Source organism: Arachis duranensis, chromosome 10 (assembly GCF_000817695.3).
Source record: "Arachis duranensis cultivar V14167 chromosome 10, aradu.V14167.gnm2.J7QH, whole genome shotgun sequence".
In the NCBI taxonomy this organism is placed as follows: domain Eukaryota; kingdom Viridiplantae; phylum Streptophyta; class Magnoliopsida; order Fabales; family Fabaceae; genus Arachis; species Arachis duranensis.
In genome coordinates this window covers 78521715-78540903 of record NC_029781.3, presented here as the reverse complement: position 1 = coordinate 78540903, position 19189 = coordinate 78521715, and the positions used below count along the sequence as shown (strand labels likewise).

At 37.6% G+C, this 19189-nt stretch overlaps 1 protein-coding gene and 1 non-coding gene across 2 annotated transcripts; one reads left to right on the top strand and one right to left on the bottom strand.

The window, feature by feature from the left end:
* The first annotated feature begins 1200 nt into the window (after positions 1–1200).
* On the top strand, positions 1201–1308 carry LOC127743635 (small nucleolar RNA R71). The gene has a single exon (XR_008005019.1). It is a non-coding gene; the product is annotated as a small nucleolar RNA R71 (small nucleolar RNA).
* A 7532-nt stretch (positions 1309–8840) lies between these two features.
* On the bottom strand, positions 8841–9302 carry LOC107470335 (uncharacterized). Its single transcript, XM_016089723.1, has one exon. It carries the CDS (start codon positions 9300–9302, stop codon positions 8841–8843), a length of 462 nt encoding a protein of 153 aa, XP_015945209.1.
* Positions 9303–19189: the final 9887 nt, after the last annotated feature.

The window sequence follows — 19189 nt, the reverse complement described above, 5'->3', positions numbered from 1 at the left end:
TTTATGCCTGACCCCAGGTCACACAGAGCCTTCTCAAAAGTCATGGTGCCTATAGTACAGGGAATTAAAAATTTACCAGGATCCTGTTTCTTTTGAGGTAATGTCTGCCTAACCAAGTCATTCAGTTCATTGGTGAGCAGGGAGGGTTCATCCACCCAAGTCTCATTACCAAACAACTTGGCATTCAGCTTCATGATTGCTCCAATGTACTTAGCAACTTGCTCTTCAGTGATATCTTCATCCTCTCTAGAGGAGGAATAGTCATCAAAGCTCATGAATGGTAGAAGTAGGTTCAATAGAATCTCTATGGTCTCTAGATGAGCGTCATATTCCTTAGGTTCCTCAAATGGGAACTCCTTTTGTCCAGAGGACGTCCCATGAGGTCTTCCTCACTGGGATTCACGTCCTCCTCCTCCTCTCTAGGTTCGGCCACACCAGGTAAGGTTATGGCCTTGCACTCTCTTTTTGGATTCTCTTCTGTATTGCTTGGGAAAGTAGTAGGAGGAGTTTCAGTGACTCTTTTACTCAGCGGCCCACTTGTGCCTCCAAATTTCTAATGGAGGACCTTGTTTCATTCATGAAACTTAGAGTGGTCTTAGATAGATCAGAGACTATGTTTGCTAAGCTAAAGGGGCTCTGCTCAGAATTCTCTGCCTGTTGCTGAGAGGATGATGGAAAAGGCTTGCCATTGCTAAACCTGTTTCTTCCACCATTATTATTGTTAAAGCCTTGTTGAGGCTTTTGTTGATCCTTCCATGAGAAATTTGGATGATTTCTCCATGAGGGATTATAGGTGTTTCCATAGGCTTCACCTATGTAATTCACCTCTGCCATTACAGGGTTCTCAGGATCATAAGCTTCTTCTTCAGAAGATGCTTCTTTAGTACTGTTGGATGCATTTTGCAAACCATTCAGACTCTAAAAAATCATACTGACTTGTTGAGTCAATATTTTGTTCTGAGCCAATATGGCATTCAGAGCATCAATTTCAAGAACTCCCTTCCTCTAAGGCGTCCCATTACTCACAGGATTCCTTTCAGAAGTGTACATGAACTGGTTATTTGCAACCATGTCAATGAGTTCCTGAGCTTCTGCAGGTGTTTTCTTCAAGTGAATAGATCCACCTGCAGAATGGTCCAATGACATCTTAGACAATTCAGACAGACCATCGTAGAATATATCCAGGATGGTCCATTCTGAAAGCATGTCAGAGGGACACTTTTTGATCAGTTGCTTGTATCTCTCCCAAGCTTCATAGAGGGATTCACCTTCTTTCTGCTTGAAGGTTTGAACATCCACTCTAAGCTTGCTCAGCTTTTGAGGAGGAAAGAACTTGGCTAAGAAAGCGGTGACCAGCTTATCCAAAGAGTTCAGGCTATCTCTAGGTTGAGAGTCCAACCATGTTCTAGCTCTGTCTCTTACAACAAAAGGGAAAACCATAAGCTTATAGACCTCGGGATCGACTCCATTGGTCTTAACAGTATCACAGATCTGCAAAAATTCAGTTAAGAACTGAAAAGGATCTTCTGATGGAAGTCCATGAAACTTGCAATTCTGTTGCATCAGAGAAACTAATCAAGGCTTAAGCTCAAAATTGTTTACTCCAATGGCAAGGATTGAGATGCTTCTTCCATGGAAGTCAGAATTAGTGCAGTGAAGTCACCAAGCATCTTTCTTGTACCTCTACCATTGTTATTGGGTTCGGCCATCTCTACTTCTTTTTCAAAAATTTCAGTAAAGTCCTCTTCAGAGTGTTGTGGTTTAGCTTCTCTTAGCTTCCTCTTCAGAGTTCTTTCAGGTTCCGGATCAGTTTCAACAAGAATGTTCTTATCCTTGCTCCTGCTCATGTGAAAAAGAAGAGAACAAAAAAGAAGAGGACTCCTCTATGTCACAGTATAGAGATTCCTTTATGTGAGTAGAAGAAGATAAGAATAGGAGAAGGAGAAGAGAAGAATTCGAACACAAAGAGGAAGAAAGAGTTCAAATTATAAGAAGAAGAGAAGAGTGTTAGTGATTAAATAAATAAATAGAAAGAGATGAGAGAGAGGAGTTTTCGAACTTTAATTTTAAGAAAAGAAAATTATTTTTGTTTTTATTTTAATTATTAGTTAGAATTCAAAAATTAAGAATGGGAATAAAATTAAAATTATAATTTGAAATAATTAGTTAATTAAAAGAATTTTGAAAAAGAGGGAGGTGATTTTCGAAAATTAGAGAGAGAAAAGTAGTTAGGTGGTTTTGAAAAAGATAAGAAATAGTAAAACAAACAAAAAAGTCAATTAGTTAGTTGAAAAAGATTTGAAATCAATTTTGAAAAGATAGGAAGTTAGAAAAGATTTTTGAAATCAAATTTTTGAAAAAGATATGATTTGAAAAAAAAGATATGATTGAAAAGATATGATTAAAATTTATTTTGAAAAAGATTTGATTTTTAAAATCAGAACTAATGACTTGACTCACAAGAAATCAAAAGATATGATTCTAAAATTTAAAGTTTGAATCTTTCTTAACAAGAAAGTAACAAACTTGAAATTTTTGAATCAAAACATTAATTGTTAGTATTAATTTTGAAAATAGAAGATAAAATTAAGAAAACGATTTTTGAAAATTAATTTTAAAGAATTTTCGAAAATAATAAAAGAAAAAAGAAAAGATTTGATTTTGAAAAGATAAAATTTTTTTGAAATTGAAATCTTGACTTAACTAACAAGAAACAACTTATTTTAAAATTTTTTGACTAAGTCAACCCAAAAATTCAAAATTTATGAGTAAAATAAGGAAAAGATATTTTTTTTATTTTTGAATTTTTTATGAGGAGAGATAAAAATAACTAAATGACTCAAAACATAAAAATTATGAATCAAAACACATGATGCATGCAAGAACACTTTGAATGTCAATATGAACACCAAGAACACTTTGAAGATCATGATGAACATCAAGAACTTATTTTTGAAAAATTTTCAAGAAAAGAAAAACATGCAAGACACCAAACTTAGAAATTTTTAATGCTTAGACACTAACAAACTAAAAATGCATAGGAAAAATAAGGAAAGACACAAAACAAAAAAATATGAAGATCAACCAAAAAGACTCATCAAGAACAACTCGAAGATCATGAAGAATGCAATGCATGAATATTTGAAAATTTTTTTAGAAAAATTAAAACATGCAAGACACCAAACTTAAAAATTGACACTAGACTCAAACACTAAACACAAAATATTTTTTATTTTTATGAATTTATAAATTTTTTTTGTTTTTCAAAAATTATTTTTTTTTTGAAAAATGAAAAAAGAAGAAAAATTTTGAAAGATTTTTGAAAACTTTTTTTTCAAAATAAAATAAAATAATGGTTAAAACAAGAAGAAAATTACCTAATCTGAGCAACAAGATGAACCGTCAGTTGTCCAAACTCGAACAATCCCCGGCAACGGCGCATCAACTTGGTGCATGAAATTGTGATCTCAATGGCGCCAACAACTTGGTACACACAATTGTAATCTCAACTCTTTTTCACAACTTCGCACAACTAACCAGCAAGTGCACTGGGTCGTGCAACTAATAAACCTTACGTGAGTAAGGGTCGATCCCACGGAGATTGTCGGCTTGAAACAAGCTATGGTCATATTGTAAATCTCAGTCAGGCGGATTCAAATGGTTATAGAATTTTGATAATTAAAAGATAAATAAAACATAAAATAAAGATAGAGATACTTATGTAAATCATTGGTGGGAATTTCAGATAAGTGTATAGAGATGCTTTATCCCTTTTGAATCTCTGCTTTCCTACTGCCTTCATCCAATCCTTCATACTCCTTTCCATGGCAAGCTGTATGTTGGGCATCACCGTTGTCATTGGCTACTTCCCGTCCTCTCAGTGAAAATGGTCCTCTACGGTTTCTGTACGGCTAATCAACTGTCGGATTGCTCATCTCGGATGAAAAATACCATGCACAGCTACCGCATGGCTAATCAGCTGTTGGTTCTCAATCGTGTGGGAATAAGATCCAATGATCCTTTTGTGTCTGTCACTACGCCCCACAGTCGCGAGTTTGAAACTCGTCACAGTCATCCCTTCCTAGATCCTACTCGGAATACCACAGACAAAGTTTAGGCTTTCTGGATCTCAAGAATGCTGCCAATTAATTCTAGCCTATACCACGAAGATTCCAATCTCAGATTCAGATGCCCCATTGTCAAAGGGGAGTCGATGTGAATCATTGATTAGAAACCAAAGAGATAAACTTTCTAGCTTTCGCAGGTAGAATGGAAGTGTTTGTTAGGCACGCGTTCATAATTGAGAATGGTGATGAGTGTCACGGATAATCACATTGATCAGGTTGAAGTGCGAGTGAATATCTTAGAATAAGAATAAGCTTGAAGTGGATAGAAGAATAATACTACTTTGCATTAATACTCGAGGGACAGCAGAGCTCCACACCTTAATCTATGGTGTGTAGAAACTCCACCGTTAAAAATACATAAGTACAAGGTCTAGGCATGGCCGAATGGCCAGCCTCCCCAAATGGCATATGAATTTGAAAATAGGGAAAAAGACCCCTAGTACAATAGTAAAAAGTTCTATTTATACTAAACTAGTTACTAGGGTTACAAAATTAAGTAAATGATGCAGAAATCCACTTCCGGGCCCACTTGGTGTGTGCTTGAGCTGAGCATTGAAGCTTTCACATGTAGAGGCCTTCTTTGGAGTTAAACGCCAGTTTGTAACTTGTTTCTGGCGTTTGACTCTGGCTTGCAACTTGTTTCTGGCGTTTAACGCCAGAATATGGCAGAAAGCTGGCGTTGAACGCCAGTTTGCATCATCTAAACTTGGTCAAAGTATGGACTATTATATATTGCTGGAAAGCCATGGATGTCTACTTTCCAACACAATTGAGAGCGCGCTATTTCGATATCTGTATCTTGAAAAAACCTATTTCGAGTGCAGGGAGGTCAGAATCCAACAGCATCAGCAGTCCTTTGTTAGTCTCTGAATCAGATTTTTGCGCAGGTCCCTCAATTTCAGCCAGAAAATACCTAAAATCACAGAAAAATACACAAACTCATAGTAAAGTCCAGAAATGTGAATTTTGCTTAAAAACTAATAAAAATATACTAAAAAGTGAATAAAACATACTAAAAACTATGTAAAAATAATGCCAAAAAGCGTATAAATTATCCGCTCATCAATGTTCTAAATACTTTCCTAAGAAATTCAGAGCTTGGACTACAACTGATGAGATTGGCTTCCCAAAGTACAAGCGACTTGACAATTTTCATACTATAAAGAAGAGGAATGTGTTACCATATAATCCATCATTGTTGTTGAAGTATGGTTGCCACATTAACGTAGAGCATACATGCCAAACTTCTGCAATCAAGTATTTATTTAAATACGTACATAAAGAGAATGACAGAGTAACTACATCATTTTTCCAAACATCTAATGATGGTTCAAATACACAAGTCATTCATGAAATATGTGGTGCGGTATTTTACAACCCACAAACTAACCGGCAAGTGCACCGGGTCGAACCAAGTAATACCTTATGTGAGTAAGGGTCGATCCCATGAGGATTGATGGATTAAGCAACAATAGCGTTTGATAGGATTAGTTAGACAAGCAAAAATAGTATTGGGAGTTCAAAGAGCATTTTAAAGTAAATTAAGAATTTCAGAAAGGCAGATAAATAAGTTGGGAATAAAATATTGAGAAAGCAGTTAAGGTTTCAGAATTATCTATTTTCCGGATTAACTTTTATTACTAATTAATTTAATCCTGCAAGATTTAATTTCATGGCAAACTATATGTGACTAGACCCTAATTCCTTAGACCTTCCTAATCTCCTCTAAAATTCATTAACTGCTAATTCCTTGGTCAATTAATTCCAATTAGAGGGTGATGATCAATTTCTAGTTTATATGCCAAAAGAATCATAATTATCCAAAAATAAAGGGATTATATGTTACATATTCCATTAAATACAAACAATTAGAAATTCAGTATAATATGTTTTCAAGCTGTTGTTCAAGTAAAGAGCTTTTCCAAGTTTTACAAGAACTCAATTAGAACATGGGTCATACTTCCGTTCGACCCATATTCATAAAATAAAGAACGAAAACAATTATTGAAATATAAATCAAGACATGAATTAAATTAAAAAGATCAAACGAATCAATCCATGAAAATAGACAGAGCTCCTAACCTTAACAATGGAGGATTATTTGCTCATGGTTCAAAGAAAAAAATAAGGTTTGTCAAAATGTACCGTGTCTAAATGTACCGAGTTCTATCTGATGGCATCTAAATTTCTATTTATAACTAATCCTAATAAATTTAAAATTTAATTATCTAAAAATAATATCTTTTCCTAAAAGATAAGATTTGGAATTTAAATTCGAATTAATTAACAGATCTTCAGTTGATGGGTGGGGACCACTTGGACCACTTGATTTATCTGTTCTACAACTTCTAATCTGTGTTTTCTGGGCTAGAAAATGGGTCAAAACGTGGCCCAAAATCCATACCAGCAATTTCTGTAAATTTTGCAGATCGCGCACGTTACGCGTACGCGTCAGTCACGCGTACGCGTCGCTGGTCTTCTTCGCAAGTCACGCGAATGCGTCGGTCACGCGGAAGCGTCGCTGAGCAATTCTTCAAATCACGCGTACGCGTCAGTCACGCGTACGCGTCGCCATGGATACTTCCAGATCACGCGCACGCGTCAGGTGCGTGTGCGCGTCGCTCCCTGCAGCCATCTCCTTTGATTCTTGTGCTATAGAGACTCCGTCAAATTCCGCCATATGCTACCTGAAATAAATGAAATTGCCCAAAACTCAAAATAGCATCCATAGTGGCTAAAATATAATTAGTTCTTAGTTAAACTCAACAATTTAAGTACAAATTCACTAGGAAAAGATAGACAAGATGCTCACGCATCACAACACCAAACTTAAACTGTTGCTTGTCCTCAAGCAACCAAAACTAATATAAGCTTATGATGTGAATTTGCACGAGAATGAGAGTTCGATTAAACTCGTGTCTCTTCTTATACTGTGGTTTACAACTGCAATCCTGAATAGGTTTGCCATCTCACTCTCCTTTGAATCAGAGGAATGTTAATGTTATTCGGAATTAGAATCCGGATAATATTATGAATTCTCTGATCTTTTATATTTCAATTTAATCCTTGAACACAACAAAATTCACTTTAATTTATTTTTCTTTGGTGCTTTACACCTTGAGCCTAGCCGTGACTTTAAATGTTTTGTCTCAAGGGTTACTTGACACAAAAACACCACAAGCACTTAACTGGGGGACTCTCTTTGAGTCATGATTTTTCTTTCAGTTACTCCCAGACAGTGGTGCTCATAGCCTTTGGCTGACTCTGTTAAACGCACTTGGTCTCGACTCTAAGTGTTCTGTCTCAAGGATTACTTGACACAATCACACCACAAGCATATGACTAGGGAAACAACTCTTCGAGCTTTTAATCATGTATGACCTTCCTAGTCATTGATGCTTAGAGCTTTAGACCTTGCTTTTATTATTATTATTTATTTATTTATTATTTATTTTTTCTTTTGCTGTTTCTTTTGCTTCAAGGATTAAATTTTTGTTTATTTCAGAGAAGTCATAATAATTCTCTAAATTCATGTTCCTTATATATCAACATCCTTTGATTCAAATTCAAATATGCACTGTTCATGTCATGCATTCAAAATCAAAACATCTTTTCAGCATTAAAGCAATTAAAAGAAAACTAAACTAGTCCTAGAATTCTAACTAATAAAGGATCATGCAACAAACAAAGAAAAATAGCAGAAAATCGGAACATAACATAGAAAAAGAGGGGATGAATAAAAAATGAAAGGAGCTCAACCACCTTAGTTATCCTAGCGGTCGCTTTATTCTTCAGGTTATGTTCCTCAGTGAAGATGATTCGCCTCCCTTTTGTGCCAGAAAACCCATAAGCGCAGCGTCAACACCAAACTTAAAGGTTTGCTTGTCCTCAAGCAAAGAAGAACTAAAAACAAGAATAAATAGTGAGAGGAAAGAAGAATAAGAGAGAATTAGGATTGGGAGAGAGAGAAAGAAAAGTGAAAAATGGTGCAGCGACGGCAACGCGTACGCGTGGGTCGTGAATTTTTCATAATGACGCGTAAGCGTCAGGCACGCGTCCGCGTGCCCTGGATTTTGTGCAATTTGCGCGAAGCCACCCGAGCGCCCGCGCGACTCTCTGTTTGCATGGCTTGGGGGCCAAATTTTCATACAACGCATTCGCGCCGTGCACGCGCTCGCATGGATGGCCATATGTGCAACTGACGCGGATGCGTCAGTCACGCGTCTGCGTGCCCAAATTTGTGCTTTTAGCACACTTCCTGCCCCAATCTAGCACAACGCTCTACTCAAACACTCTTTTACGTTGAATATGCAGGTCTCGCATTCGCATCGGTGACGCGCCCGCGTGAATGGCGAAAATCACAAACGACGCGAGCGCGTGAGGTACGCGAACGCGTGGGATCGTTTGTGTGAAAGGCATCATTCTGGCGCCACTCCTGCGCAACTCTCTGTCAAATTTATTTTTCCACACACATCCATCTGACGCGTACGCATCAGTGACGCTTGCGCGTCGTGTGCTCTCTCCCTCTCTTATTTTCTTTTTTTTGAAATGTTAGCTTGAGGTGTTTGGTTCCTGGAATAACATAGCTGCATGATCAGAGAATTAGTAAGAAAACTACTACTACGAAAAATAAAAATAGCTAAGGATACGAGATTATCGGGTTGCCTCCTGACAAGCGCTTCTTTAACGTCACTAGCTTGATGGTCAGCTCTGCTAGTTCAGCAGATGAGTGGACCTCTGGCGATCAATCTCGCCTCCAAGATAGTGCTTCAACCTCTGGCCATTCACTGTAAATTTTCTGTCAGAATTCTCTTCCTGTATTTCCACATGTCCATATGGTGAAGCTCCGGTAGCCATAAATGATCCTGACCATCGGGATTTCAGCTTCCCGGGAAAAAATTTGAGCCTTGAATTATACAGAAGCACTCTCTGTCCTGGTTCAAAGACTCTGATGGCTATCTTCCTGTCATGCAATAGCTTATTTCTCTCCTTATAGAGCTTAGAATTCTCATAGGCTGAGTATCTGAATTTGTCAAGCTCATTCAATTGAAGCATTCGCTTAATTCCTACAGCTTCTGAATCAAGGTTCAGGTATCTGATTGCCCAGTAAGTTTTATGCTCCAGCTCAACTGGCAAGTGACAGGCTTTGCCATAGACCAACTGATAAGGGGACATGCCAATGGGAGTCTTGTACACTGTCCGGTATGCCCAAAGAGCATCTTCAAGCGTCTTAGACCAGTCCTTTCTTGAAACACTGACAGTCTTCTCTAGAATCCTCTTAAGTTCCCTATTGGAAACTTCAACCTGTCCACTTGTCTGAGGATGATAGGGGGTTGCCACTTTATGACGGACTCCATATCTTTGAAGAAGAGAGTCCAGCTGACGATTGCAGAAATGCCTTCCACCATCACTAATGAGTGTCCTTGGGACACCAAACCGGCTAAAGATATATCTCTGAAGAAAGCTCATTACCACTTTGGCATCATTGGTGGGCAAAGCCACGGCTTCCACCCACTTAGATACATAGTTAACTGTCACTAGAATATAGTTGTTTGAATGTGAGGGTGGAAAAGTTCCCATGAAATCAATACCCCACACATCAAACAACTCAACCTCAAGAATCCCCCGCTGTGGCATTTCATGGTTTACAGGGAAATTTGGAGCTTTTTCACATCTGCCACAGTGCTTTACAAATGTTCTTGAGTCCCTGAAGAGATTCGGCCAGTAAAATTCGCTCTGAAGAACCTTTGTAGCTGTCCTTTCACCACTGATGAGCGGATAATTTATACGCTTTTTGGCATTGTTTTTAGGTAGTTTTTAGTAAGTTCAAGCTACTTTTAGGGATGTTTTCATTAGTTTTTATGTTAAATTTACATTTCTGGACTTTACTATGAGTTTGTGTGTTTTTCTGTGATTTCAGGTAATTTCTGGCTGAAATTGAGAGACTTGAGCAAAACTTTGAAAAAAGGTTGACAAAAGGACTGCTGATGTTGTTGGAATCTGACCTCCCTGCATTCAAAATAGATTTTCTGGAGCTACAGAACTCCAATTGGTGCGCTCTTAACGGCGTTGGAAAGTAGACATCCAGATCTTTCCAGCAATATATAATAGTTCATACTTTATTCGGAAATTGATGACGTAACTTGGCGTTAAACGCCAAGTACATGCTGCTGTCTAGAGTTAAACGCCAGAAACACGTCATGATCCGGAGTTGAACGCCCAAAACACGTTATAACTTGGAGTTCAACTCCAAGAGAAGCCTCAGCTCGTGGATAGATCAAGCTCAGCCCAAACATACACCAAGTGGGCCCCGGACGTGGATTTATGCATCAATTACTTACTCATGTAAACCCTAGTAGCTAGTCTAGTATAAATAGGATAAGTTACTATTGTATTAGACATATTTTGACAGTTTAATCTTTTGACTTTTTAGTCTTTGATCATTCGGTCATTTGATCATTCAGGGGGCTGGCCATTCGGCCATGCCTGAACCTTTCACTTATGTATTTTCAACGGTGGAATTTCTACACACCATAGATTAAGGGTGTGGAGCTCTGCTATACCTCAAGTTTCAATACAATTACTATTACTTTCTATTCAATTCTCTTTTATTGTTATTCCAAGATATACGTTGCACAACACTTTGATGAATGTGATGATCCGTGACACTCATCATCATTCTCACCTATGAACGTACGTGACTGACAACCACTTCCGTTCTACCTTAGACCGGGCGCATATCTCTTAGATTCCCCAACAGAATCTTCGTGGTATAAGCTAGATAGATGGCGGCATTCATGGGAATCCGGAAAGTCTAACCTTGTCTGTGGTATTCCGAGTAGGATTCCGGTATTAAATGACTGTGACGAGCTTCAAACTCCTGAAGGCTGGGCATGATGACAAACGCAAAAGAATCAATGGATTCTACTCCAACTTGATTGAGAACCGACAGATGATTAGTCGTGCTGTGATAGAGCATTTGGACCATTTTCACTGAGAGGATGGGATGTAGCTATCAGCAAGGGTGATGCCTCCAGACGATTAGCCGTGCAGTGACAGCGCATAGGACCATATTCCCGAGAGGATCAAAAGTAGCCAATGATGATGGTGATGCCCTACAGACAGCTTGCCATGGAAAGGAGTAAGAAGGATTGGATGAATGTAATAAAAAAGTAGAGATTCGAGAGGAGCACAGCATCTCCATACGCCTATCTGAAATTCCCACTATTGATTTACATAAGTATTTCTATCCCTTTTTATTTTCTCTTTATTATTAATTTTTGAAACCCAAAACCATTTAATCTGCCTAACTGAGATTTACAAGGTAACCATAGCTTGCTTCATACCAACAATCTCTGTGGGATCGACCCTTACTCACGTAAGGTATTACTTGGATGACCTAGTACACTTGCTGGTTAAATTGAACGGAGTTGTGAAAAGAAAGTGCTGAGTTAGTTTTTAGTTACATGCCAAAGAGCCATTATTGTTGATCACAATTTCATCCACCAACCACCAAAGTGGCCTCCATACTCAGAACCATGACAGTGCTAGAGAATCTGCTATTTTTCTTCATCTGGGACACACCTCCGGATGATTCCATCTAAACACCTTTTAAAAAGGTATGGTTCTTCCCAAATGTAGTACTTTGAATCAGTCAATAGCTTCTTCACTTGTTGCCTACTGTACTCCCTTGGGATAAAATTCATGGCCTTATAATTTGCAATGTCTGCAAACCATGGTGCCTGCTGAATGAGGAACAATTGCTCATCCGAGAACGTCTCAGTCACAGCTGTGGGTGATTGTACTCCTGCTTCAGGCTCAATTCTGGAAAGATGGTCAGCTACTTGATTCTTTGACCATTTCCTATCTTTTATCTCAATATCAAACTCTTGAAGGAGTAACACCCATCTGATTAATCTTGGTTTAGAATCCTGTTTGGTTAGAAGGTACTTCAAAGCAGTATGATCAGTATAAATAATAACCTTAGAACCAAGTAAATAGGATCTAAACTTATCAACAACATACACAACAGCTAATAATTCCTTTTCTGTAGTTGTGTAATTCTTTTGGACATCATTTAACACACGACTGGCATAGTAAATGACATGTACAAGTTTACCATGCCTCTGTCCTAAAACAGCTCCTATAGCAAAGTCACTAGCATCATACATTAATTCAAATGGTAGATCCCAGTCAGGGGGAGCTATAATGGGAGCAGAGGTAAGGTTTGCTTTCAGAGTTTCAAAAGCATGCAAGCAATCAGAATCAAAGACAAAAGGAACATCAGCAACCAAGAGGTTGCTTAGAGGTTTAGCAATTTTAGAAAAATCCTTTATAAATCTTCTATAAAATCCTGCATGACCCAAGAAACTCCTGACTGCCTTAACATTAGTTGGTGGTGGTAATTTTTCAATTATTTCCACCTTTGCTCTATCAACCTCAATTCCCTTACTTGAAATTTGGTATCCAAGAACAATACCTTCTGTAACCATAAAATGATATTTTCCCAATTTAAAACAAGGTTTGATTCTTAACATCGTTTCAAGACAAGAGATAAATGCTTAAGGCAGGATTCAAAAGAATTACCAAAAATAGAAAAGTCATCCATAAATACCTCAATAAACTTTTCAACCATATCAGAAAAAATTGAAAGCATACACCTCTAAAAAGTTGCTGGAGCATTGTAAAGTCCAAAAGGCATTCTTTTGTAGGCAAATACTCCAAAGGGGCATGTGAATGCTGTCTTCTCCTGATCTTGAGGGTCCACAGCAATTTGATTATATCCAGAATATCCATCTAGAAAACAATAAAATGCATGACTAGCTAACCTCTCAAGCATCTGATCAATGAAAGGCAGGGGAAAATGATCCTTCCTTGTAGCAGTGTTGAGCCTCCTGTAGTCTATACACATTCTCCACCCTGTGACTGTTCTTGTGGGGATAAGCTTATTCTTTTCATTCTTGATCACTGTCATCCCTCCTTTCTTGGGAACTACTTGTACAGGACTTACCCAAGGACTGTCAGAAATAAGATAAATAATTCCTGCTTCCCATAGTTTCATTACCTCTTTTTGGACCACCTCTTTCATGGTTGGATTGAGTCTCCTTTGTGGTTGCACAACTGGTTTAGCATCATCTTCAAAGAGGATCTTGTGCATACACTTAGTTGGACTAATCCCCTTCAAGTCACTAATGGTCCACCCAAGAGCTATTTTATGACTCTTAAGTACTGAAATAAGCGCCTCTTCCTCTTCAGGCTTCAGGGAAGAGCTAATAATCACTGGATATGAGTCATTCTCACACAAGAACACATATTTCAGAGAAGGGGTAAGGATTTGAGCTCAAGCTTGGGGGCTTCCTCCTCTGCTCTAGGCGTGTGAAACATAGTCTTCTGGGGTGGTGAATTATCGACTTCAACTAATTCATACTCGGAGATGGGATCTAGAATGTCATCAAGCACCTCAGCTTTCAGTACCTCCTGAACAAGTGGTTCAATAACATCTATTTTCATACACCCTTCAGAATCATTAGGGTGCTTGAGAGCTTCAAAAACATGAAGGACCACCTGTTCTTCATTGACCCTCAGGGTTAATTCACCGTTTTGTACATCAGTCAGAGTTTTACCTGTAGCTAAAAAGGGTCTACCAAGTATAATAGAGGATTTTACCTCCTCTTCCATGTCTAATATAACAAAATCAACAGAAAAGATGAATGGTCCTACTTTAACAAGTAAATCCTCAATAACACCCACAGGTAATTTAATAGAAAGATCAACAAGTTGAAGAGAAATACGAATGGGTTTTACCTCCTCAATTTGAAGCTTTTTCATCACTGAGAGTGGCATGAGATTGATGCTGGCTCCAAGGTCACATAAAGCTCTCTGAATGGTGACTTCTCCAATGGTGCAAGGAATGACAAAGCTCCCTGGGTTGGCATCTTCTCAGGAAGGTTGTGTTGAATAATGGCACTACATTCCTTGGTTAACACTACTGTTTCCTGTTCCTTCCAGTTCCTCTTGTGGGTCAACAATTCTTTCATAAATTTAGCATAGAGAGGCATTTGCTCAAGAGCCTCTGCAAAGGGAATGTTGATCTGCAGCTTCTTAAAGACATCTAAAAATTTTGAAAACTATTTTTCTTTGGAAGCCTTCTGAAGCCTCTGAGGATATGGCACTTTTGGCTTGTATTCAGGAGCCTTTGGCAAGGTAGGATAAGTGTCAAGAGAATCAGGAAATGGGTTGTCTGTACGCTTTGGATGGGCGTGATCCACTTCTTCCCTTTTCTCCTATGGAGCTTTCTTTTCAACTAGCTTTTCATTAGCCATTGTCTCAGAGCCAGCTGTTTTACCACTTCTCAATTAAATAACCTTGCAGTCTTCTCTTGGATTCACCACTGTATCACTTGAAAATGTACTTGCAGACCTCTCAGGTATTTGCTTGCTCAGCTGGCCCATTTACACTTCCAAGTTTCTAATGGAGGCTCTGGTTTCCTGCATAAAACTCCTCATCATCTCCCAATTAGAATCTTCCTTGGATTTAAAGTTAGCTTGCTAAGGCTGAGATTGGTGGTTCTTGTAACTGTTTTGTTGGAAACCGCCCTGAGAGTTATTGTTGAAATTTTGAGGTCTCTGGGGTTGGTCCCTCCACCCAAAATTTGGGTGATTTCTCCATCCTTGATTGTATGTTTGAGAATATGGGTCATTTTTGGGATTTCTAGAATCACTCCCCATGTAATTAACCTGTTCAAAAGAGGATTGAGCATAATCATAGTTGTCATTCTGCACTGAATGTCCTGCCATGTCATAAGAGATCTCTTGAGGTGGATTTTGGGTGTTGATAGCTGAGACTTGCATGCCACCCATGTGTTGAGTAAGTAGATTTATTTGTTGAGACATAAGCTTGTTCTGAGCAAGAATAGCATTAAGAGCTTTGATGAGCGGATAATTTATACGTTTTTTGGCATTGTTTTTAGGTAGTTTTTAGTAAGTTCAAGCTACTTTTAGGATGTTTTCATTAGTTTTTATGTTAAATTCACATTTCTGGACTTTACTATGAGTTTGTGTGTTTTTCTGTGATTTCAGGTAATTTCTGGCTGAAATTGAGGGACTTGAGCAAAACTCTGAAAAAGGCTGACAAAAAGACTGCTGATGCTGTTGGAATCTGACCTCCCTGCAGTCGAAATAGATTTTCTGGAGCTACAGAACTCCAATTGGCGCGCTCTTAACGGTGTTGGAAAGTAGACATCCAGAGCTTCCAGCAATATATAATAGTCCATACTTTATTCGGAAATTGACAGCGTAACTTGGCGTTGAACGCCAAGTACATGCTGCTGTCTGGAGTTAAACGCCAGAAACACGTCATGATCCGGAGTTGAACGCCCAAAACACGTTATAACTTAGAGTTCAACTCCAATAAATGCCTCAGCTCATGGATAGATCAACCCAAACATACACCAAATGGGCCCCGGAAGTGGATTTATGCATCAATTACTTACTCATGTAAACCCTAGTAGCTAGTTTATTATAAATAGGACTTTTTACTAGTGTATTAGACATCTCTGGATGCCTAGTCCTTAGACCATGGGGGCTGGCCATTCGGCCATGCCTGAACCTTTCACTTATGTATTTTCAACGGTGGAGTTTTTGCACACCATAGATTAAGGGTGTGGAGCTCTGCTGTACCTTAAGTTTCAATACAATTACTATTACTTTCTATTCAATTCTCTCTTATTCTTATTCCAAGATATACGTTGCACAACACTTTGATGAATGTGATGATCCGTGACACTCATCATCATTCTCAACTATGAACGTGCGTGACTGACAACCACTTCCGTTCTAATCTAGGCCGGGCGCATATCTCTTAGATTCCCCAACAGAATCTTCGTGGTATAAGCTAGATAGATGGCGGCATTCATGGGGATCCGGAAAGTCTAACCTTGTCTGTGGTATTCCGAGTAGGATCCCGGAAATCCGGAAAGTCTAACCTTGTCTGTGGTATTCCGAGTAGGATTCCGGTATTGAATGACTGTGACGAGCTTCAAACTTCTGAAGGCTGGGCGTTAGCTATCAACAAGGGTGATGCCTCCAGACGATTAGCTGTGCAGTGACAGCGCATAGGACCATTTTCCCGGGAGGATTAAAAGTAGCCATTGATGATGGTGATGCCCTACATACAGCTTGCCATGGAATGGAGTAAGAAGGATTGGATGAATGTAATAAGAAAGTAGAGATTCAAGAGGAGCACAGCATCTCCATACGCCTATCTGAAATTCCCACTATTGATTTACATAAGTATTTCTATCCCTTTTTATTTTATTTATCTTTATTTATCCAATCTAATCACATTTGACTTTATGAATCCACTTAACTGAGATTTACAAGGTGACCATAGCTTGCTTCATACCAACAATCTCTGTGGGATCGGCCCTTACTCACGTAAGGTATTACTTGGACGACCCAGTACACTTTCTGGTTAGTTGAATGGAGTTGTGATCATAAATTCCAATAGAGCCAATTTTTAAATCTCATGCAAATACAAAGAGGGTCACAATTTCGTCCACCAAGTTTTTGGCGCCGTTGCCGGGGATTGTTCGAGTATGGACAACTGACGGTTCATCTTGTTGCTCAGATTAGGTAATTTTCTTTTCAAAAATCTTTTTCAAAATTTTTCTTTTCTTTTTTTTCGTTTCTCCAAACCTTATTTTCGAAAAAAATTAAAATTAATAAAAATCCAAAAAAATTAATAAAATCATAAAAACTAAAAATATTTGGTGTTTCTTGTTTGAGTCTTGAGTCAATTTTTAAGTTTGGTATCAATTGCATGTTTTAAAAATTTTTTCTTGCATTTTTCAAAAATCTCATGCATTCATAGTGTTCTTCATGATCATCAAGTTGTTCTTGGTATTCTTGTTTGATCTTGATGTTTTCTTGTTTTGTGTCTTTTGTTGTTTTTCATGTGCATTTTTGCATTCATATTTTCCAAGCCTTAAAAATTTCTAAGTTTGGTGTCTTGCATGTTTTCTTTGCATAAAAAATTTTTCAAAATTATGTTCTTGATGTTCATCATGATCTTCAAAGAGTTCTTGGTGTTCATCTTGACATTCATAGTGTTCTTGCATGCATTATGTGTTTGATCCAAAATTTTCATATTTTGGGTCATTTTTATGTTTTTCTCTCTCATCTTTAAAAATTCAAAAATCAAAAAAATATTTTTTCCTTATTTCCCTCCAAATTTTCGAAATTTTGGGTTGACTTGGTCAAAATTTTTTAAAATTAGTTGTTTCTTACAAGTCAAGTCAAATTTTCAATTTTAAAAATCTTATCTTTTTTAAAATCTTTTTCAAAAATCATATCTTTTTCATTTCTTATTATTTTCGAAAACTTCAAAAAATCTTTTTCAAAATATTTTCAAAATCTTTTTCTTATTTTTATATCATATTTTCGAAAATTCACTAATAATTAATGTGATTGATTCAAAAATTTGAAGTTTGTTACTTTCTTATTAAGAAAGGTTCAATCTTTAAGTTCTAGAATTTTATCTTGTAGTTTCTTGTTAGTGAAGTAAGTAATTTTAAATTTAAAAATTAAATCTTTTTATCTTTTATCTTATCTTTTTCAAAAATTTTATCTTTTTCAAAATATCTTATCTAACATCTTATCTTCTTATCTTTTCAAATTTGATTTTACTATCTTTTTCAACTAACTCTTTGACTTTTTGTTTGTTTCTTATCTTTTTCAAAACCACCTAACTACTTTTCCCCCTCTAATTTTCGAAAATATCTCACCTCTCTTTCAAAAATTCTTTTTGTTCTAAATTTTAATTTTAATCTTATCTTATCTTTAATTTCAAAAATTACTAATCCCTTTTTCAAAATTATTTTTGAAATTTCCCCTCTCTTTTCTTATTCTATTTAATTATTTAATTACTAACACTTATCCTCACCTCTCTCCATCTAAATATCCGAACCCACTCTTCTTCACTCTTCTCCCCTTTCTTTTTCTACTAACGTAAAGGAATCTCTATACTGTGACATAGAGGATTCCTCTTTCTTTTCTTGTTTTCTTCTCTTTCATATGAGTAGGAACAAGGAAAAAGGCACTCTTGTTGAAATTGATCCTGAACCTGAAAGGACTCTGAAGAGAAAACTCAGAGAAGCTAGATTACAACAATCTAAAGGTAACCTTTCAGAAATATTAGAGCAAGAGAAGGAGATGGCAGCCGAAAATAATAATCATGCAAGGAGAATGCTTGGTGACTTCACAAAGCCAACGTCCAAATTTGATGGAAGAAGCATCTCCATTCCTGCCATTGGAGCCAACAACTTTGAGCTGAAACCTCAGCTAGTTGCCTTAATGCAACAAAACTGCAAGTTTTATGGACTTCCATTTGAAGATCCTTACCAGTTTTTAACTGAGTTCTTGCAGATCTGTGAGACTGTAAAGACGAATGGAGTTGATCCTGAAGTCTACAGACTCATGCTTTTCCCTTTTGCTGTAAGAGACAGAGCTAGAATATGGTTGGATTCACAACCCAAGGATAGCCTGGACTCCTGGGATAAGCTGGTCACTACCTTTTTGGATAAATTCTTTCCTCCTCAAAAGCTGAGCAAGCTGAGAGTGGATGTTCAGACCTTCAAGCAAAAAGATGGTGAATCCCTAACCAATTCATGTACACTTCTGAGAGGAATTCCATGAATAATGGGACGCCTCAGAGGAAGGGAGTTCTTGAAATTGATGCTCTGAATGCCATATTGGCTCAGAACAAAGTGTTGACTCAGCAAGCCAACATGATCTCTCAAAGTCAAAATGGATGGCAAAATGCATTCAACAGTACTAAAGAGGCAGCTTCTGAAGAAGCTTATGATCCTGAGAACCCTGCCATGGCAGAGGTTAATTACATGGGTGAACCTTATGGAAACACCTATAACTCATCATGGAGAAATCATCCAAAGTTCTCATGGAAGGATCAACAAAAGCCTCAACAAGGCTTTAACAATGGTGGACGCAATAGGCTGAGCAATAGCAAGCCTTTTCCATCATCTTCTCAGCAACAGACAGAGAATT

What these genes read in the sequence shown, in the direction of transcription:
- LOC107470335 (XM_016089723.1), bottom strand. Translation starts at nt 9,302, where the DNA reads ATGTCCCCTTATCAGTTGGTCTATGGCAAAGCCTGTCACTTGCCAGTT.